This window comes from Bemisia tabaci, chromosome 1 (assembly GCF_918797505.1).
Source record: "Bemisia tabaci chromosome 1, PGI_BMITA_v3".
In the NCBI taxonomy this organism is placed as follows: domain Eukaryota; kingdom Metazoa; phylum Arthropoda; class Insecta; order Hemiptera; family Aleyrodidae; genus Bemisia; species Bemisia tabaci.
Window position 1 is genome coordinate 42,179,058 of NC_092793.1, and position 23,020 is coordinate 42,202,077.

The following is a 23,020-nucleotide window of genomic DNA, read 5'->3' on the forward strand; positions in this document are numbered from 1 at the left end:
ACTGGTTGCACGGTAGCCACGGCCACGCGGTTCACTTGGTTGGCTTCGGTTGACACGGTTATTTCGGTTTCTTCATGTGCCTTGAGTAAAAGTGACCGGCGCGGCGCGGTTGGTTGACAATAAGTAAAACGATTTTTTAATCCTCGTCGCCAATGATATATTTGGTGGACTCGAAACGGGAAGACAAAAAAAAAGATGAAAGAAACGAATGTAGAGATGACGAACCAAGAGAGATTTATTCAGACGAAAATTGCTTAAAACGGTTCGACCGGTGTGGCGGGCAATTCAAACATAACATATGCTTGAACAAAAGGGACAGCTAGGAGCAATTGGTCAAATCGAGGTGATCACAACTATGTCCCCTGGTGGCAGAGAAGCTTACTAAGAGAAATTTAGAGTAGTACATGTACTACCAACACTTCCCCCCTTACAAAGAAACCAAATTTTCTTTCACCGACTGATGCTTAAAATTTTAAAATTTTCTGATCAGCGACTGATGCTTAAACTTTTGAATTTTTTTTCTTTCTTTTTTCTTTTCTTTTTACACTTCAAGTAACCCACGAGGGATAATCCTGCGCGTTACCAATCCTAGAGTCCCATCACCCTCCGTCCCTAATCAAGCCAGCCCCAGATAACCGTTGTTTGAGACCATCAAACTGGGGTCACTTGGCCGGGAATTGAACCCTGAACTTCCCGATCGTAGAGCAAGCGCTGCAAACACTACACCACAGGAAGCCGAAAAAAAGGTTTTTTTTATGAAAAGAAATAGGTCCCACTATGATTAGATTTCTGCCTTTATATGACAATGACGGAAAACGTTTTTGTAAATCAATTGTTACTCAAAACGATAGATAAACTAAATATTTAGTGTCCCATATTGGGAGAAAAGAAACTGAAGCACAGTGCTCTCTCCGTGTAGCGGCACTCTTTGCAACGGAAAACTCTCTGTGACGGATGTATCCACCGGTCCCTTGACGTTAACCCTAGTCTGCCAAACAAGTTTTTCCCCTAGTTTGCCAATACCGGGTCAATTTAGACCCGTATTTAAAATACATAGGATATTCTTTTTTATTAGTTTTTTTTAATGCATGCACGTATTTTAAATGATGTTTCACATCAGGGAAACCTAAAATTAGAATTATAGGCCTAATATTTTCTTTTTCTTTCAGGGTTTAGATTAGCCAAAATTCAACATATTCAACATGAAAAACGCAAATGGCCACCGTCGCGTCACGTCTGTCGTCTGGCCGTCTAGTCCCTGACCATTTGAGTCATCGCGTCAACCCCCGTTGTCATAAATTTACTCATTTTTGCGGAAGAACGCACGTATATAAACATTCTTAGCCATCTTGGTTTGAATTGGAATCTGAAGATTATGGCAATGAAATTTTATGTATCAAAGGGCTGGCTTCCCTTTTGGGCCTTATAGCCTTCCATGAAGTAAGCTGTCGGTACTCTCACTATACAGGTAGGTACTTTACTTCATGAGGACTTGCGAAGCCAGCCTCAAAGTCACCCGCGAGGCGGGTGACAAGGGGTGCAGGGGAAACCCCTGCCCTTCCGTGAGGGCGCGCATTGCGCGCCCCGAACGGTTAGTATTTGATATTTGTTGATGAGGTCAAGATTTGTTTAAACTACCTCCTAATCTCACTTTTATTTACATTTTGCATTTTAGTGTAAAAAGTCCAGTGATACAGTCAGTTTCCTCTGATTTTTTGCCTTCATTTCGGGTATCCGCAACTCTTCTTGCATACACTAACAAGGTATCGAACCATTCTGATACCTTAGGGACCTCCCTCATTAAGATCAAGAATTAGAATAAATACTTTGAATTCAGATTGTGGCACACATATAAACATTCATTTCATTGTGTGGCAGTCAGATTGTGTTCAGGTTGTGTGTGTGTTGAAAATTTAAGAAAGGAAGTCAGGTAAATAAAGGCAGAATTTTTAAAGAGAGCAAAAAAATAGCTAAAAAATCAACAATCCCGGCGAGACGGTCCAGTTACGTATCAGTGAGTGTCACGTGAAGCTCAACTTCTCTTAAGAATCATGGTAAAACTTCAGACATCGAAGGTAAAATGACAAAAGTAGGATTTACGCCGGACAAAAAGAAAAACAGTGGCATATCCTTGATGTAAGAAACCTGTTTATTTACGTTACAGTTCGAAAAGCGACTCCTCTTAAATTCTAGCGAACACTTCAAGGTTGAGAAATCCGAGTCGTATCACCTTCCAAGGACTTTTTCAGAAATACGTATGTTTACCCACTTAAAATGAAGGAGGTGCTAATGGAATTCACGATTTCTCCGCCTAGCCCCGACAGTAATTTACCACCTCTACATTTTGATGGTAGAAGTTCATGAAAATTATAAGTATTGAAAGGAAAGAAAAGAAAATAGACACGAACTTGTAAAAAGGTTCAATTGCATTTCCCAGCAATTTTCAAACTCTCTCGATTACCCTTATTATTGACCTCTATTCTTCCAGTCATACCACATCCCCATAAGAGTATTGGGACCGTCTCGCCGGAATTGTTCAATTTTTTAGCTATTTTTCTGCTCTCCAAAAAAAATCTGCCTTCATTTACCTGACTTTCTTTCTTAAATTACACAGCCCTGCGGTTTTTTGGCCATGTCGTGTTGTATGGCTTGTTTTGATTGATATTTATGTATTTTATAACGCTGAATTCGTGAAAAATATCCAAAAAGTTCCATCTCGTCAGGATTTTCCGCAAATTCAAAATTTTGGTTTGGAGGGGGGGGGGGGATTTCCAAAAAAATGATTTTTTTTTTTAACTCTACCATTGATTTTGGTCTGTAGTATCTCTACTAAGTATGAAATAACCGTAATACGTCGAACGGAAGCCTCAGAAAGTGATGCTTGTCCGAATTTCGGCAAATTTTATGAATTTGTAGGTGATTTTTATCCCCCAAAAATAGTTTTCCGGTCAAAATGTTTATAATTACGACTCGAAAGAAAAATCCCCTCATAATTTACTTCCTGAAGTACTCACTAATGGACCACTAGACAAGGTACGAATTTAAGCATTCTGATACATGTTTTTTAACCAAAATTTCACGTAGAACACGATGCGCACAGCAAAAATTACCGAAATCAACTCCTTACGAAGATATTTAATGATTCCTGATGCGTGAATTCAAACCACCCGCTCAATAAAACTCAATGCTCCACGTGATTCACATCGCGCGTTGAATATTATCGTGACAGTCTCAGCGATATGAAAATCTTGCAACCACAACTTTGACGCTTTGGCTCAGCTATAGCAAATTGCTTATGATTTGAACAACACATGGTGGGAAATGAACAGTGCTCGCTTGAGAGGCTTGCTGAAACTGTTGTAGTGCGCGATTTGACTCACGTAGAGCTTTGAGTTTCTTGTGAGCGGGCAGTTCAAAATCCGCGTAACCAATGTGAAATAAAAAGGTTAATATCTTCGTCAGGAGTTAGTTTCAGTAAATTTCGTTGCGCGAGTCGTGTTCTACGTGAAATTCTGATTAAGAAACATGTATCAGAATGCTTGAATTCGTGCCTTGTCTAGTGGTCCATTACCAGAAAGAGTAAACACAAGTTACTAAAATATTGGGAAGAGGGGGGTGGCGCGGCGCCAAGATGTCATGAGAGCTCCACGCAGCTAGCGGCTTCTCCCCGCCGCGCGCCGCCGCCGCACCGTGTTGCAGGTTCCGACTTATCTGAGTTTCACACACCTTTTTGATACCTCGACGCATTTTCATAGGTGGATGAGTTCAAATAAGCGTCTAATCTGGTGTCCCCAGCTGTTTCAATCGTCATAATCTGAGAAACATGGGCAGATCAAATTTTTTTCTCATTATCCACACTATTCTTGACTATTACATGCTATTTCCCAATTTATTTGGACTGAAATACAAATTTAGGAGAACTTTGAATGTGCAAATTGCCTACATTTGTCCCAAATTTGCGTGTCCCCCGTGCCTGGTTCTTGACTTTAAATCGATGTTGCAGCATAACTAGAGTGATTACCTACTTGAGAAAACTTTATCGGAGATGATATAGGTTATGCTTTTGAATTTGAGAAAAAAAATAGGCCAATTTCTTTTTTGCTCCATCAATAACTTTTTCACGCGCTAGAATCATTGTCCCGAGTAACAGTCAGCAACAGTCAGGAGAGACATGGCAACAATGTAACAACCTCTGAATGATTGCCGTAATGTTGAGGTTTTTCCAAAAACGACTTTTTTTTGTTTCGATTGAATAGTTCACACGTTGCAGATGGCAAAAATCCTGAAATTCGCAAATTTTTGGGCAAAATTAACGCCATTAATGATGCCAAACAAAATGCTATACACAATAACTATCAGGGCGTCAAGCATACACACACACACACACACACACACACACACAGTTATGTTTCACAACAGAAGTGGGGCACCTTGCGAAAAAAGGCTTATTTAACCCATTCTAACCTAACCAAACCTTACTTGACTCATCCTTAGGCCTTCCTAACCTAACCTGACCTAACCTAACCTAACCTGACCTAACCTAACCTGACCTAACCTAACCTAACCTAACCTGACCTAACCTAACCTGACCTAACCTAACCTGACCTAACCTAACCTAACCTAACATAACCTAACCTACCTAACCTAACCTAACCTAACCTGGCCGCCCCGGGGGCTCTCAAGGGTTTTCGGGGTTTTTTGGGGGGGTTTTGGGGATATTTTCCAGAAGTGGGGCACGGCCCATAAGTGAGGCAGCCCCAGTTCTGTTGGGTATTTTCATGGTCTGCCCCAGTTCTGAGGCACACTCCACAGTCTCGGCCCCACTTCTGATGTAAGACATGCACACACACACAGCACACACCCACACCACACACACACACACACACACACAGTTATGTTTCACAACAGAAGTGGGGCACCTTGCGAAAAAAGGCTTATTTAACCCATTCTAACCTAACCAAACCTTACTTGACTCATCCTTAGGCCTTCCTAACCTAACCTGACCTAACCTAACCTAACCTGACCTAACCTAACCTGACCTAACCTAACCTAACCTAACCTGACCTAACCTAACCTGACCTAACCTAACCTGACCTAACCTAACCTAACCTAACATAACCTAACCTACCTAACCTAACCTAACCTAACCTGGCCGCCCCGGGGGCTCTCAAGGGTTTTCGGGGTTTTTTGGGGGGGTTTTGGGGATATTTTCCAGAAGTGGGGCACGGCCCATAAGTGAGGCAGCCCCAGTTCTGTTGGGTATTTTCATGGTCTGCCCCAGTTCTGAGGCACACTCCACAGTCTCGGCCCCACTTCTGATGTAAGACATGCACACACACACCCTAACACACCCTCACACACACCCTCACACACACACACACACACACACACACACTAATATTAGCTCGTAAAATACTTTCGAAGTGTGCGTTAGGGAAATTTTTTTCTTATTCCGATACTCTAGGATGTGCTACTAAATATTCCGTGAAAAGAAACACCAAAATTGTCTTTACTGTTAGAGATAAGCTTAAAAAACAGCTTATTTCCATCCTATCCCGTTCCATCCTGTCCCAGTGTCCCAGTTTAATGGGACAGAGTGGAAAACTGTTACAACTGAGACTTGCTTGTTTAAGCCCTGTAGGCGCTCATTTCTACCGATTTAAATGAAACTTGTTACACGGAGGTATTTTTAGATGAGGAACTCGAATTTTTAGTGGAATTTTGAAAATTCGAAAATCCAAGATGGCGGACATGACCTAAAATGCTAGCTCAGCGCCTAATCAATCGATTTACGTGAAACTTGGTAAACGCGGGTATTTTTCAATGGGGAACTCGAAATTCTAGTCGAATTTTCAAAATTCGAAAATCCAAGATGGTGGACGTGGCCTAAAATGCTATCTCAGCACCTAATCAGTTGATTAAAGTAGAACTTGGTATGTAGGGGTACTTTTTAATGGGGAACTTAAATTTTTAGTCCAATTTTCAATATTCGAAAATCCAAGATGGCGGACATGGCCGAAAATGCTATCTCAGCGGCTTATCAATTGATTTACGCGAAACTTGGTACCCGCAGGTATTTTAGAATGGGTGTTGCCGCCACACTGGTAAAAAAGAAAGTTCTGACCAAAAACCGCGTGTGTACGACGACTCACTCATGAGTTGGTGGCAGGAGGCTGCGCCACTAGCGAATCCTGTAGGCATTACGGCGAATCAAGTAGCCGCACCGCGGCCGCGCTCTGTCAGAGAAGCCGCGAAACCGTTGGTTCTTAAAGCTCTAACTGTGTAGCATGTGCACGACGACTCGGTACTCGTGAGTTGTCGAGCCGCCCGACTTTCTAGCTTTAATGGAAACTTGAATGTAAATTTTTTCTTAATTTTGCATTCATGAATCGCCACGGTAAACATTGCAAAGATCAGTGGAAAATAAAAACCAATTTTAAAAGTTTGTTTTTCTGCATGTGTACCTATGCGGATGAAATTAAAGACAACTTACTGAAGGAAGTATTGATTCTGTTGTTTCTGAAATCTCCCTTCACGAAAACCTTTGGCCGTTTTTTTCGCCCACCACAGCGAATAAAAATAACTTAAATCACGGCAATTAAAACTGGGAAAAAGGTGAGTATAGCATTACGAGCTTAGAGCGCCTTTTTCCGCCCTTTTCTTTTTCCCGGAATCTTTAACGTTAAAGCTTTTCGGGGTTTTTTCGCTCACCACAGCGGATAAAACAGCTTAAATCACGTCAATTAAAACTGGGAAGAAGGTTAGTATAACATTACGAATTTAGAACGCTTTTTTTTCCGCCCCTTACTTTTTTTCCGGAGGCTTTAACATAAAAGTTCTTTGGGGTTTTTTTTGCTCACCATGGCGAATAAAGCATCTTAAATCACGTCAATTAAAACTAGGGAAAAGGATAAAAACACCTTTTTTTCCGCCCCTCTCTTTTTCCTGGAATCTTTCTCGCGAAAGTTTTTCCGCGTTTTTTCGCTCACCACGGCGAATAAAAGAGCTTAAATCACGTCAATTAAAAACTAGGAAAGGTTAGTATAGCACTTTGAAGTTAAAACGCCTTCTCCATTCACTGGAAGCTCTCTTCACGCAAGTGTTTTGAGTTTTCTTCGCTCACCATGGCGAATACAAAAGAACCTAAATAAATTGCATTGATCCAAATAGAATCTCAAATAAAAAACTAGCGCAGCTCGCCCGAGCTCAAAACTTTACCTCCGCTCTATTTCTCCCGCAAAAAAAGTCAAGTTAAAATTAATCAGAAACAATCATTGCAAAAATTCCCAAACAGGGACTTCAAAACCCCGTAAAGACGGAAAGGCTATCTTTTCCGTTCGTCTAGAAATAAAAATAAAACTAAAATTAAAATAAAATTCAAGTAGTCCTTTCAGGACGGCAGGAACAAAAAAGGCAATTTTCCCCGGGCTAAAGAAAGAGCCAGCTTTAAATTTCCCGCGCCAACACAACTCCTCATTGGCTCATCACTGCATAGTCGAAGCTCCCTGGTAAAAATGATAGGTTGATATCAGTTATAATCAGTAGCGGAAATGAACTGATATTAACTGATTTTAACTGATATCGACGGTTACCAACTGATACCAGTTGAAAGTCTACAGATATTTGATGAGTAACAGTTGGCACCAGTAGAGGTTACACTGATACCAACTGATACCAGTTGAAAGTCTCCAGATATTTGATGAGTGTCAGTTGGTACCAGTAGAGGTTGTACTGATACCAGATTATACTCAATAGATCTATATGTTGAGCCTCAATAGGTAACAGTTGAAATTTGCTACGTATCACTTGAGGTTCAATTGATATCGGTCCAGCATGAACTGACATCTGTTGAACATCTACTGGACTGCATTTTGCAATTTGGACCTATAAATTCTGGCTCATCTGAAAAGACACTTATGTGCACAGGGAAACCAATGACACATACGATGTTTTTAAACCGGGCCGGAATTTATAGGTCCAAATTGCAAAATGCAGTCCTACTGATCCAAACAGAAATTCAATAGACGTCAATTACAAGTTAAACTTAGTCCAATGGGGCTACGTATGCATTTTAACAGGACGATCTGGTTGGCATGTTTGACAAGGCCCACTAGGCCACTTCATCAAGGCATCTAGTTTTCAGGGCCACTACATCAATAGAGATATTTATATTAGTTTAATCCCTTTTCCATTCAATTTTTTTCTACGGTAGGTAAATGCATTATTTTATGGTTTTAAAATCTCGAATACCTAATGCTGATTATTTGAAATTCTACGGCCGTTCAAAGATTATGTCACTTGCTAAAGAAAGGAGAAGTTTAAGGACAGTGCAATACGTAGGTGGGTACCCAGCGCTGCTTGCTGTTACACAAAAATCGGTCCTTCACACCAGTTCCATGGGTTTGTCGGCACGGGAGCATGGATTTTATACCAAAAAATCTGTGCGATGCCTACTTCAATTTGTTGTGATTTTGATCAGGAGAATCCCCCATGTAAAAGGGGGTATAATGTTTAATTTTTGAGCCGCTCCCATCGTAACTGATCTCATATTACTAGATACTATATTTGGTTGATACCATCCCCAGTAAGAATTTTTTCCCCCTACAAAAAAGAGATAAATTTTAACCTTTTTTTTCTTAATAAGCCGTAAATATTAATACAAAACATGTAATATTTATCCCATGGTTGACGGCTCTTAGAACGCTTTCACTTTAAAAAAACGAAAATTTATATACATTTCTATCTTTTTTACGTAAAAATGTCCTTAGGGCGTTAACCATGGAATTAATTGTACATCTTTTCAATTTTTTCCTCACGCCTGGTAAAATTACGTAAAAATATTGGAAATTACAATAACATTTACTTACGTAAAAAATATATTAAAAATAACGTAAAACTGAAGAAAAATAATCTTGGTAAATCAAGTGTTTACATGAATTTCACTTCAAATTCATATCAAAAAATGTAAAAAGAAAAAAGATGTGATTTCGAGGAGACTAAACATTTTTCATATAAAATTTACATGAATTTAAGTAAATGATTTCCTTACCGGCGACAACTTGAGCCCTTTTTTTAACATAATTTTATCACTACACAAAAAGAACGTGGCAAAAACACATAAAAATTATCTCGATCATTTTTTTTCTTAACTGAAAATTCATATAAAGACATATTAATTTCTTCAACGCTCACCACTCGAAAATATTTTTTTCCATAATTTACACATAAAAATTACATGAAAAGAATGTGACAAAAACACATAAAATTACCTTGATCAATTATTTTTTTCACATTAAATTCATATAAATATGCTAATGAAATTTTTTTGACCCTCCCGCAATAAGGATTTAATTATTTGTTTTCAAATTTTTTTCATGATTATTTTCAAGTTCTTATAAGTTGATTATTGATTTTTCATCATTTCATCTTCTTTTACATCTTTAATTATTACTTTTGGTTTCGCATTTTGTGTTTCTTAGTCTCATCTTTAAGGAAAACATAACTTGTAAAACTTCACTTACATTTTAAGTGATTAAAAAATAAAATGGAAAAATTAAGTGTAGATTCAAATTCAACACAAAATCATCACTCTCTGTCAAATTGATTCTAGTGGGGGCCCTGAAATGGCAAAAATACGTCTGTTTTGATCGCATGCGCGGATGGAGTAGTGGCTCTGTCTCTTGAACGATCACCAAAGTTAAGCAACGCCGAGCGTAGTTAGTACTTAGATGGAAGACCGTTTGGGAATGAGAGCTGCCTGCTAAGCCTCGTGTCAGAAATACGAGAACGGTAATTCCCAGCAGCGCTCTCTGGTCGTCAAATCGTGAGATAAATGTGAGAAACTGCATAAATACGTAAAATTACACAAGCAGATAGTGCGTTTTTAATTTATGTCTTATCAGTTGATACATGGTACCAACTGATACCAAGTATCATTTCAGATCTGTTGATACTTCGAACTGCCACCACTTATCAGTTTAGATCAGTTGAAGCCATCAACTGACCCGATCTCAATTGAATCGAGGTATGCGAAAATGTCCGATGTCCAAAAAATCAACTTTTGGTAAACCGCAAAAAACTGTGGAGGCCTTTAGAATCGGCGTTTTGAAGAAAATCAAGGCATGTGTTTCTTAGTAAAGGGTTGTAGCAGAGGCACACAACTGTGTCCCATTCCAACTCCCATTCAGTGCTGAGTAATTTTAAAAAAAGGGCTTTGGACATTAGACGTTTTCGCATACATTGCAAAAATCTGCCCAAAAACCATTATTTTTGACCCCTCCAAAAACCTTTAAACTAGAGTAAAACATAATGTCAGACCTCCAGTAACACAAAAAAAATATTTCTCTTTTCTTCGAGGCTTCAGTGAAAGTTACGTGACGGCGGAAGAAGAAAAATAATGGACATCGGACGTTTTCGCATACTTTGAGATTGCCCCTCAAGATATGTGTTCAGGATTGCCTAGAATGCACGAATTCGATTAGAATTATATAAAGTAGGGTGAAATTATTCATCTTCAGAGGGTCCTGAACGAGAATCCAAATTTGCCCCCTCGACAAATCATGGGAACCCCCCCGAAAACCCTCAACATCAAAAAAACAGTCGGAAATTGGTTATTTTCTCTCGTTGTTCTGCTACTAGCGCACGTTTTGAGAGCAGAAATTTTTTCTCATATAATTTCTCATCTATAGGGAGTTCTTAACGAGAATCCAAATTTGCCCCCTCGACCAATCATGGGGACCCCCCGAAAACCGCTCCATAATCGAAACAACTGTCAAAAATCGGTTATTTTCTTTCGTTTTTCGGCTACCATCGCATGTTTTGGGACCAGAACTTTTTTTCTCATTTAATTTCTCATCTATAGGGAGACTTTAACGAGAATCCAAAATTGCCCCCTCGAACAATCATGGGGACCCCTCCAAGCCCCCCCCCCCCTCCGATAAAAAATCGGTCAAAAATAGGTAATTCTCTCGTTTTACGGCTATTATCGCCAAAGCCGTTGATTTTAAGACAGAGTTTGTGGATCTCACATGAAAGCAGATAAAAATTCGGTCTTATTTAACCCGATTTTAAATTTTTCTGATGAAAATTGCGGTCCCTACAGGCGCAGTGGCGGTTATGAATTTAAGGCTCCCGCAGCCGCGACACGTTAGAGGCGATGGAGTATCTGTGTGAGAGGGTGTGTGTGTCTGTGTTGGGAGGGGGGGGTATGGAATCCCCAGGGACTAGGTGAGTCCGACGGATCTCCCTTGGAAACTTTTGGAAAATTAAGACATTTCAGATCCCAATTTTGTCGATTTCGAGGGGGGGGGGGGGGGTTGGAAGTAAAAATAATGGAGTGGAAAAAAGTACGAGGGTCATCCAATGAGGTTCCCTACCTCTTATCTTCCAAACGAAAAGAGATAAATCAAATCGGTAAAAAAGTTCTTATAAGGCATACTCTAAGCTTTAAAAGAAGCTCAAGTCTTTGAAAATTGGTCGAGGGGCTCACGAGGAAACTTAATTTTATTGCGACAACTTCCTGTCGCCGCGCGCCCACCTTCGGAGTCTGGATGCGCGGAGAGTCGATTATTTCAGACTTGGGTTTTCGCCGCTAAGCATCAAATCAAAAAGAAATTTGAAGGTTTTTATTGAGTAGACCTTACCTTACTTTTTGACGAAGTCCCTGCCTCTGTTTGACATTTCTGGTATCAATATTGCAGCTTCTCGATGCCTTCCGCGTAGAATCTGGCTCTTGTCTTGGCACCAAAACCAGTCATTGACAAGCCCTCTACACTTCCGAATCAGTTGCTTTGCATAAAAAAATTTCCCTCCATCTTCCGTACTCTTAAGATTCAGCCTCATGTGACTTTCGTCTGTTCACTGAGCTGAAAAACTTCCTCGGTGGAAAGCGGAATCCGAATGATTCGGAAGTACAGAGCGCTGTCAATGACGGATTCCGGTGCCAAGACAAGAGCCAGCCTCTACGCGGAAGGCATCAAGAAGCTACAATATTGACACCAGAAATGTCAAAACAGAGGCGGAGACTACGTCAAAAAGTAAGGTAAGGTCTACTCAATAAAAACCTTTAAATTTCTTTTTGATATGATGCTTAGTGGCGAAAACCCAAGTCTGAAATAATCGACTCTCCGCGCATCCAGACTCCGAAGGTGGGCGCGCGGCGACAGGAAGTTGTCGCAGTAAAATTAAGTTTCCTTGCGAACCCCTCGACCAATTTTCAAAAACTTGAGCTTCTTTTAAAGCTTAAAGTATGCCTTATAAGAACTTTTTTACCGATTTGATTTATCTCTTTCCGTTTGGAAGATAAGAGGTGGGGAACCTCATTGGATGACCCTCGTAAATGGACATCGGACGTTTTCGCATACTTTTGAGGTTCAACCCCCTAAATGGGGGCGAAAAAACAAAAAACAGGTCAAATCCGTCTACATATAGATGCGCTTACCCTCGAAGATGACGTTAAGCCAAAAAACTCAAAATCCAAAAAAATGGACATCGGACGTTTTCGCATACCTCGATTCAATTGATGTCTACTGATGCTCCGCGCCAAAACACCGTTGACAAACTGATACACCGTCAACTGATCATTTTTACCAGGGCTTCACCGAGCAAATTCCAGGAGCCAATGAAATCATTCTAGTTTTGACCGTGCTTGCGCGTAGAGCCCACACAGCACTTGCCGCTCCACTTCCCCTCCCGCCTAGCCAGCACTTACCATCGTTGAAACTAGCATGCAGAGAACGATACTTTCGTTCTTTTTACCTTAGATCACTTCTAATAGCTACCTTCTTCATAAATCTACCATAAAACCTTTCAATATACACCTGAATTCACTTTATATCAGTTTTTAAGAACCCGAAGCTCCACGTGTAATTACTCATTGTGACCATTTGATGAGCTTTTCTTATTCTCCGCACGCAATTTCCCACGGAACTGTTGTATTTTCTGAAAAGTACTCTCTGAGAGCTGTCAGTTACAACCATCAAAAATGCAGAAAGTCCAGATCCAAGATTAAAAACATCGGATTATTCATCCCGCCGTTAGGCCTTGTCTCCACGAGACGTTTTCATGGGATTTGTCCCAAGTTCGAATCGCAGGAATGAAACTTCTGGGATTTTTTCCAGTTACCGTCTCCACGCGGGACGGGGCTCATACAGTCCTGCGACTAGTTTGCGCGGGAGGATAAATTAGTTGACGTCGAGTATTCAACCGGGATTAAAATAATAATTGCACTCAATTGACAATTAGACACATTATTTTAACTAAACAAACATTACTTAACAATGTAGTAATGAATAAAATATCGCACAATTCGTTTTCACTTCTTCTTCTTCTCTCAGTGGGTCTTAGGGGTACAAGTACCATACTTAATTGGTACCGGGAAAAATATTGATTAACTCAATATTTTTCCCAACTTCGTAAGTGGGATTTTTCCCTAGGACAAATCTCGTGAAACGGCTCGTGGAGACAAGGCCTTAGCACGAATCGGCCTAGGCGGCGTCACCGGCCGGCCGATTTCGAAGCTTTGTTCCTTTTGGCTCTTGCGCGCGGTCATGGAGTACCCGGGGATTCGCTCTAATCAATCACCTGTATCTCTACTGCCGGACTGGACGGATCTCCCCTCTCTCATCTTGGAATTTGGACTCGGACTTGTACGATGAATAAAGTCTAGCTCTCAGCTTTAGTCATGGATCAAGGTCATTGCCAGTACCTAATCAAGAAGGCGCTAAGCCTGTTAAGTAGGTAGCGGAGGCTCCTTGCCCGCTTGAAGAACGAAGATTGTGATCACTCCTGACAGCTCAAACCTTGGGCCATGGTCACTGAGATTTATCAAGTAGACGCACTTTTCTGGCCTTACAGCAACGGTACGTTGCTCGCACAAAGAACGAAGGTGGTTTTCGCAGTTCAAAGCTTTGGCACCCCAATTCTACAGAGTGGATTTCCTCCCCAGTCCAGCGGATCAGTTCTGCGATCAAGTCAAAGACTTGGAAAAGTGTCATATATTATGACATTGTAGCTCAGTAAGCTACTAATTGATGCTTCATTAAATATCTTTTCTTTTCAGCATTAGCAACTTGTACGTAAATATCATCCGGATATTTGCATACAAGCTTGACGCAAGCACCTTTTAAATTCTCTCTCTTTCCTCTTTCTGTCCTTTTCACTTTTTCAAGTCCCTTAATTAAATTCGTACCCTAGCGTACGTTGCAATTCACGCTAGTTTGCGAGTACATGTGGCTATTCCATGTACTTACGACTTCACTACTTTCTTAAGATTGGGTTATTCTGACGTTAGTTTGCAATCACGTCAGTTGCGAGTATTTGTGGCTATCCTATCCCTAATACTTATGATTTCAACTTCTCTCCTCATCTAGCGTACCTACGTTTGAAATTCACGTAAGTTGCGAGCATCCTCCCTGGTGCTCATGATTAAAATTGTCTCTTACATAAATTAACTTCTACCTCCGTATTATTCATCATTTAAAATTCCAAATTATTGATCAATCACCTAAATCTCTCCTCATTTTTTCGCATCGTTACTATGGTCTTTAATTAATATTTCATCCTAGCGTATGATTTAAATTCACGCTGGTTTGCGAGCGCTCTTGCACTCTGCAGGCGCTTACGTGTTATTCATTTAAAATTCCAAATTATTAATCAATCTCCAAGTCTTCTCATCATTTTTTTCGCATCTTAACGTTATGGTCTTTGCCGGTTTCTGGCCACTTCGTAAATTAAAACCGGCTGGTCCCTCGGAATTTCACTAAAATTTTTCTTTCGGCTTGTATCTTATTTTTATTATTTTTTTATTGAGGCTCTCGCCGTTCCAATAGGGAACTCGAATTTTAGTCAAATTTCCAAGATTCGAAAATCTAAGATGGCAGCCGCGGCTTAAAACACTATCTCGGTGACTAATTAATTGATTTAAATGAAACTGGACCGGAAAACCTTGGTATTAGGAAAAGAAAGGAATTTTTAATAGGGATGCAATAGGGGTTCTTATGTATTTTAGGCTACGAAATCGAGGAATTCCTGGGTTTTTTCCATCGTGCACAGGTTCTCCCGGAAAATTGACTCCTCTGGAAAAGCTAGATTTTTAAGGAAAATTCCGATTTCTCCGGAAAAATTCCGAATTTTCCAGGATAAATCGCACTGATATAGGTAAATGGAGGTGTTCTTCCGAATCAGCGCCAAAAATCTACTCCGAAACCATTGGCAAATCTTCGGAAAATCAAAAAAAAAAAAAAAAAAAAAAAAAAAAAAAAAAAAAAAAACGTTGACCAGTGTAATTGTTATGTCAATGCAAGTCCTCAAACTTTTCCTGGCGTTATCTCCACTTCAGCGGGTACACGCGCACTCGATGTTTTAAAATTCGGTGTTTTTGATCCATTTTGTACTGCAATATTCCAAGAAATAAAAGCTTCTTCTCGTGTTAAATGAAAACAGTGCGCATTTTGATAAACAGGCAAAACTGTCTAAAAGACAAGCAGAATACATAAATTCCAGTCGCTTTACAGCGCGCTCGGGCGCTCTGCGACACCTAATCGTCATCCTTGCCTATCGATCCAGAGGTCATCTGGTAGATGGCATCTTGTGATTTCATCTTGAATGCCACCAATCCACGATTTTGCTGGGCGTCCCCTACGTCTTCTCCCAGGAGGAACCCAATCCATCCCAATCTAAGACAAGCAGAATAAGCTCCAGATGTCTTTCATGACGGATGAATTTTTTTCTCAATTTTTTGGGTTCTGCAAGATATGAAAGGGTTAGGTACATACTTTCAATTAGGTATGCTTTAACTTAGTGCTCGACGATGCCTTTATGACAATTAATTGTGTTCAATTTTCAATTAAAAGTACCTATTATATGTCACCTCGGAGATGAAAATTTGGGAAATCAGGCAAAATTAGAGCAAATTTTGGGAAAAGATACACTTGACGGTGGAGATTCGGGTTGAAGCCCAACTATTAAGCTCGACGAGCTATATTTCCTAAGTCTACACCTAATGATAGTCAAAATAACGTTTCGTTTGCCCAAAAATTCACAAAAAAATTTTGAAAGGAAATAGAACCTGGAATTTGACCGTTATTTGAATTCACCCAGGTTTCAACTCGTCTAGCGTTCTATCATGAATTCAGTGGGATTTTATCCTGACTTATCAGTGCTAAAATAGCAGACAAAGCGGTACGTTGTTTGCCCGAGATTCGGTTCTTCTGTGTGCCGAAAATTCGTAATTTCGGCCACGTGGCCAGAGGATGCAAAAAGTCACCAGATGTGTTTTGTTACATCTGCGATGAGCTGATGGTGCAAAATCCGCGACGTTACATTACAGACTTTTTGCGAAAACTTGCGACGCGGCGGTGTGCGGCGGAAAGAAGCCGCGAGCCGCGAGCCGCGTAGAGCTCTCATGACATCTTGGCGCCGCCCCCCTTCTTCCCAATATTTTAAAAACTGGTGTTTACTTTTCCTGGTGATTAGTGGGTTCTTGCGGAAGTAAATAATGGGGGAATAAATTTCTTTCGAGTCGTATTTATAAAAATTTCGACCAGAAAACAATTTTTTGGGGGGATAGAAATCACTTAAAAATGCGTACCTAAAATTTGACGAAATTTGGACAAACATCACTCTTTGAGGCTTTCTTTGAACGTATTATGGTAAATTCATACTTAGTACAGATACTACAGACCATAATCAAAGGTCGAATTGAAAAAAAAATTAATTTTTAGGAAATCCCCCCCCCCCCATAACCAAAATTTAAAATTTGCGGAAAATCCTGACATGATGGAATTTTTTTTATATTTTTCCCGAATTCAGCGCTAAAAAATACATACGAAACAATCAAGACATGCAATGCAACACGACATGACCAAAAAAACGCAGGGCTGTGTTATCAAAGAGTGTGCCACAATCTGAATTCAAAATATTTCTGCTGATTCTTGATCTAAATGAGGGAGGTTCCTAATAGTCTTGTAAACGAAGACATATAGGGCCCGTTTCCGGCCAAAAACGAGCATAAGGCTGGAACTAATGTTTTACCCTCAGCTTCAGCCATTTTTGCCGCCATGTTAGGGCCTCGACCCCCCCCCCCCCCTCCCCCCGTGCCTCGATAAGGTAGGTAAATGTAACTTCTCTTTCGGATTCTACGACCCAAAATACGTATGAATAGACACCTTACTCGGCACTTTGAAGATCACATGTCCCTTACCCCGATTTTGGCCCAAATGTGACAGCCATCTTGGATTTGGCGTTTAGAAAAAGGCCTGAGTGAATTTTTGGTATATTGAATTTTACGACCAAAAATACTTAGAAATGGACTCCTCAGTTGCCCATCAAAAGGGTTGTTTTTGTACATTTCATACCCATGGGAGTGGTTCTGGTCGCCATCTTGGATTGGGGGTGTCTTTTCGGAAATTGAGAATGACAACATCGAAATCCTGTTTTTAGACATCAAGAAGAAGAGATTGAGACAACTCCAACACTTCTATCACTAATAGGCCCGGGTCCCTAAAAATGAACATATTTGCACACGGACTACATGGTGTGAAAATTAATTACGTACCAACGCGGTGAGCCTACTAGACCAAGTACCGTGGTTTGTGACCTTGTAGACTTCCTGTCATACTTTATTTCTTAAATGAAAAACTACTCAAAGCCCATTCTTGAAAACTTCCGTGTTTTTTCTTTTACATACGAAGGAAACTCTGTAAACGTTTCAAGAAATGATACTGATTTTGTCTTCTTCAAAAAATTAAAATGGAAACGGAATTTTTTAACGCCGCAAATAAGATACGTGGTCTGGTAGTTTCACCATCGATACCTAAAGAAATATTCAAGAATCTCCGAACTACCTTCTTATATATAAGGTAAAGGTCGGTTTTGACGCTTTTCACGAAATGGAGGTCAAACCGTCTGTCCGATCTTCCCTACAATTTGTAAACCGGTCCTCCCCGATTCGGTGAGTGACACTGGCTATTTCCATTTTCTCCCTGTCGTGATTTCGGGATTTTATGGTCAACAAATGGTAAAATTGGGGAGAGGAACGGGCCCACGGTTGCTAAGCATGCGTTACTAGGCACCTTTGTTTGCGATGTATATCGCCATACATGCGATAATCGATCCTAACTCACTATACAGGGTGGCCCAGACCTACCGTACCAGGCCTTTTTTTTCGGTTAAGTGGGGTCATGCAAAGTCCAGAATCGCGGGGATGAATAGGGAATCGACCCCAAGGAATCCGAATTTCATGGTCCCAGACCCCCCTGGCGGCCCTTGGGGGGTGAAAGGGGGGTCCGTACTTTAAAAGTCAGAGTTAATGTCAAAACTTTGAAATTATTTCATCGGAATCAGAACGTACGGAAAATTTTAGCTTAAATCGACACGAAGAAATCCAAAATCGGCCCACCCGTGTCCAAAATACCGACCCCTAAAGGCGGGGGACAGAGCCCCCTTTCAAAAAAATGCAAGTTCGTTTAATTGACGTGGAGACTCGGAAAAAATGTGCATTCCTGGGTAATAGACCCCAAGGAATCCGAATTTGAGGGTCCCGTTGTCCACAGAGACTTTTCTGATGAGGCACAGGGGTAACCTCCACACCGGTTAAATTTGAAAGTTCAGAGTCCCCCTGTGCCCCATCAGAAAAGTCTCTGTGGACAACGGGACCCTCAAATTCGGATTCCTTGGGGTCTATTACCCATGAATACACATTTTTTCCGAGTCTCCACGTCAATTAAACGAACTTGCATTTTTTTGAAAGGGGGCTCTGTCCCCCGCCTTTAGGGGTCGGTATTTTGGACACGGGTGGGCCGATTTTGGATTTCTTCGTGTCGATTTAAGCTAAAATTTTCCGTACGTTCTGATTCCGATGAAATAATTTCAAAGTTTTGACATTAACTCTGACTTTTGAAGTACAGACCCCCCTTTCACCCCCCAAGGGCCGCCAGGGGGGTCTGGGACCATGAAATTCGGATTCCTCGGGGTCGATTCTCTATTCATCTCCGCGATCCTGGACTTCGTATGACCCAAATTAACCGAAAAAAAGGCCTGATACGGTAGGTCTGGGCCACCCTGTATATCGATATATAGATATCGATTTGCCTTTATGTATTTGTTGTGTTTGATTGTGTTTCATGATGTGTTTGGTGTGTTCGATGTGTTTGGTATGTTTGATGTGTTTGTTGTGTTTGATGTGTTTGTTGTCACAAACAACACACAACAAACACAAAAAGCACATCAAACGCATCATGAAACACAATCAAACACAACAAACACATGAAACTCATCGAACACATCACGAAAAACAGTAAAACACAACAAATACATCAAACACAAAAAACACGACGAACACATCATGAAACAAAATCAAACACAATAAACGTGCTGAAAGTTATATTCATTTGAGAGATGCAGTATCTGGAAACGCAGATCTAACAAATATTGGTCAAATGGTGATTCTTCCTTCAAGTTTTACCGGCAGTCCAAGGTATATGCACGAGAGAATACAAGACGGAATCTCACGCATTAGAAAGTACGGAAGAAACGATCTTTTTATAACAATGACAATAAGTCCTAATTGGAAATAAATTCATGAAAACATAAATAAAAATCAAAGTCCCTAAGAGAGACCAGATATTATTTCAAGAGTATTCCATTTGAAATTAAAAACACTATTGCAATTATTGAAAAAAGACCATATCGAAATATTGAAATAACAATTCACTCTTGATAAACCACAGTTTAGTTCGATATATTTTCATTAGGGTAGGTGGGGGTAAAAGGCCGCACGGGGAAAAAGGCCGTACCCGACTTTTTTCCCAGAAATTTTTTAGGTTGGCACCGGGACCGTGTCAGTTATTTTGGTAGTGATGGTGCTGTTGTGTTGACGAAGTTTCGGACCGAACGGACGCGTTCCCTCGAAAATATGAGGAAAGTTGATTTTTCGTGAAAAAAAATCGATTTTTCCAGTTTTATTTTGGTCAATTTCAAGTTTTATAATTGATAGAAAAATTCGGACGAGCTGCAGTTCGAACAATGATAAAGATGGTTTGAATATCCCGCCGTCACTTTTCGGCTAATGGCCTTGTCTTTGAATTTTGAGGTTATGGTTACCTACGTCATCAAATGGGGCAAAAAGCCGCAGGTCTGATGGGGCAAAAGGCCGCACGCGGCCTTCACTAAAATAGCACTAATACTTAATCTATCAACTAATACTACCAATACTAAATCTTTTACTACATATTTTACTAAATATTATTAATAATTACCAAAGATTCTAAAATGTAGGGTAGGTGGAGGCAAAAGGTCACACTTTGCCGTTGCGGCCGTCTGTCAGCCTCAGCCGCCGTATCGCATGGAAATTCTGGAAATGTGGTAAAATATCAACTATAGACCCTTAGACATGAAATGACACACTTTCCAGAATTTTGAATGAGTTTCCGAAATTTTTACGAACTTTTCTGGAAGTGCGGCCTCTTTCCCCATTTTGGGGGCAAAAGGCCGCACTTACGAAATTTTTGAAAAAATTCATAAAAAATTCGAAAATGCTTTTAAAATTCTGGAAAGTGTGCCCTTTTGTGCCTAAGGGTCTTTAGCACATATTTTACCACATTCCAGAAATTTTCACGCGATACGGCGGCCTACAGACGGCCGAAACGGAAAAATGCGGCCTTTCATCCCCACCTACCCTACTTTTGTTCACATTCGAGGTACTGGCATCTTGGTGCACTCGTTTGTGACTCCATGAGCGAGAACCAATTAGAATTGGATATTTTTTTTTTTTAGACCACTTTCAGCCCAACCTAGCCCTAACCTAGCCCAACCACAAGTGAGATGTCGTAACACTGTGTATAAAGGGACTCTACCCATGATGGTAGTTTCATGTAGGTTAAAAACGTGTAACGCTTATATAAAAAAAGAAATCAAAGTTCAGACCTGACCATAATATATGAAAAATAATAAAAGCTAGATAGGGTAATTTTTTTATAGACAATCTTTTTATTTTCTCATATAACGCATGCATACGAAAGTGTTAAAAGTGAACATTTTTATGTAACAATCACATTAAAAAAAGGTCATCATTTTCGTGAGATGTTCGCAAATTAGAAGATTTTTTTGTATGTTTGCGAAAAGCTCACGAAAATTTTGACTTTTTTTTATATAATGGTTACATAAAAATGTTCACTTTTAACACTATCGTATGCATGCGTTATATAAAAATAATTAACTTTCATACATAATCTTTATCTTTTCCTTCTATGATTCTGCTACTAGGGTAGTCATTAGAGGCCAAACATTCTGAAATGTAAGGGTCCTTATGACACCTAAAACTGCAGGCTTTTCTAAAGCTGTCTTTTAAACTCCAATGACCCCTACAGGATCTGGTTAGATTACTCGCTAAGATAAAGAACTAAACACAGTGGTCATGGGAGGGAAAAGAAATCACCCGGGGGCCTGTTGTGTCAAGGGCCAGGGGTGCTACAGCACCCCGGCTAATCCGACCCTGCATGATAACGCTAACGCTGAATAACCGGATACAGACACAGAGAGTAATTTCACAATTTGAGTAACTCTCCTAAGTTCCCTTGGAGACAAGGATTTTTTTTTTTTAAAGAAATCTCATACCTACTTTCTCTTAAGATCAATGTATATTAAATAGCTACAAATATTTTGAGTTGAAGAGAATACAAACCGCTAGCGAATTTCAACCTGAAAAAATACTTGTAGAAAATGTATGAAATGAGTTGCAGTCGATCTAGGTAACCCATGTAGGGGGTGGCGAACTAGGTGCCTATTAAAAATGATTGTGCCAAAGCTTTACAGATTTGAAAGTGCATTCATGCATCATTTTCAGTCTTTATGAAAACTGTCAAACTACAAAATCTTAGTTGGGCAGTTGGTTACATCTTGTCTAGGAAACTGAGTTGGAGATTGGCCAATTTAAGACTTGAGGAGCTAAAAGAATTGGACCGAGATAAATTCGCCCATGGGTAATCATGAACGATAAAGTGAGGGTACAAGCTACCTGTACGAAAGGAGAACAACCCACCTGATACGAAGGACAGGAGCGAATGAACACACAACAGAGCGAAAATACGATTGTCACTCAACAGGCGCATAGCCGTGGACTACACATCCTTCGCAGTTGTCTTCACGGAAACAACTGCGCGGCTAGCAGCATCCTACCACCCACGCTCATCCCTGTACCTATCCTGCGCGGAAGACCCACAGCGAGAGAGCGACTGCGTCCGCCCGATGCGGATGCACTATGGGCCAGATTCTGTTCGTGACCGCGCAAAATTCAAATTTTCGACTTTAATTGTTGTCGTTTGATGTTTATAGATCGATACCTATTGATAACTAAATTTAATGGATCATCTAAATGTAGTTCGTGATACCTGCATCAGACGGAAAGGTCATAAAAATTGACGGATTATCATGAAAAATTAAAATAAAAAATAATTTTATCATCAAAAATAACATCATGGCTATAGACAAATAGGTGAAAGGGGCTTTTCCGGGGGCCCCTTTTGCCAAGTTTTGACAAGTGAAGCGCTCGTTTTGGCTCTCTCTACGAAATTTCACTAGGATATGTTTAAACCCTTTTTGATTTGGAGCAATTTATCGAGTTCGCTTAACCAATTTTCCCAAGTAGCCATTTCCGACCAAAATGTTGCAACAAACTTGAAACTTTGTTGAAACTTAGTTCCAACTAAGTTTTAACTTTCTTGCCACCCAGTTGCAACAAGTTGCAACTTCCAAACAACAAAGTGGATGCTTTAATCATAAGATTTTCAACAAGTTGATACTTTACACGGAAAATTTGTATCATCATGGAACTTATTTGCAAAAAGTCGGAACTGTTTGGGGAAACTTTTACCCCTTCCTTCCCTCTTTTTCAGGAGCCTGATGAACCTGGGAGCAGTGGTGCCCATCCCCCCCAACGCAGTTGAGGAGTCCCCCCCCCCCAAAATGGGACAACTCCACTCATTCAGCGGGGGGTCCTGGGGGCCTCCCCCGGAAAATTTTGAAA

At 40.3% G+C, this 23,020-nt stretch overlaps 1 protein-coding gene across 2 annotated transcripts in view; it reads right to left on the bottom strand.

Annotated features, from left to right (window-relative positions):
* Positions 1 to 22,256, bottom strand: part of LOC109032782 (neuronal acetylcholine receptor subunit alpha-9) — a gene marked incomplete at its 3' end in the record, with an annotated part of 237,131 nt that extends 214,875 nt beyond the window's left edge. Inside the window, 1 exon segment of one of the 2 annotated variants that reach the window (XM_072306447.1) lies at positions 22,037 to 22,256. In XM_072306447.1, the coding sequence (XP_072162548.1) occupies positions 22,037 to 22,106 (70 nt within the window). 2 annotated transcript variants of the gene reach the window in all.
* Positions 22,257 to 23,020: the final 764 nt, after the last annotated feature.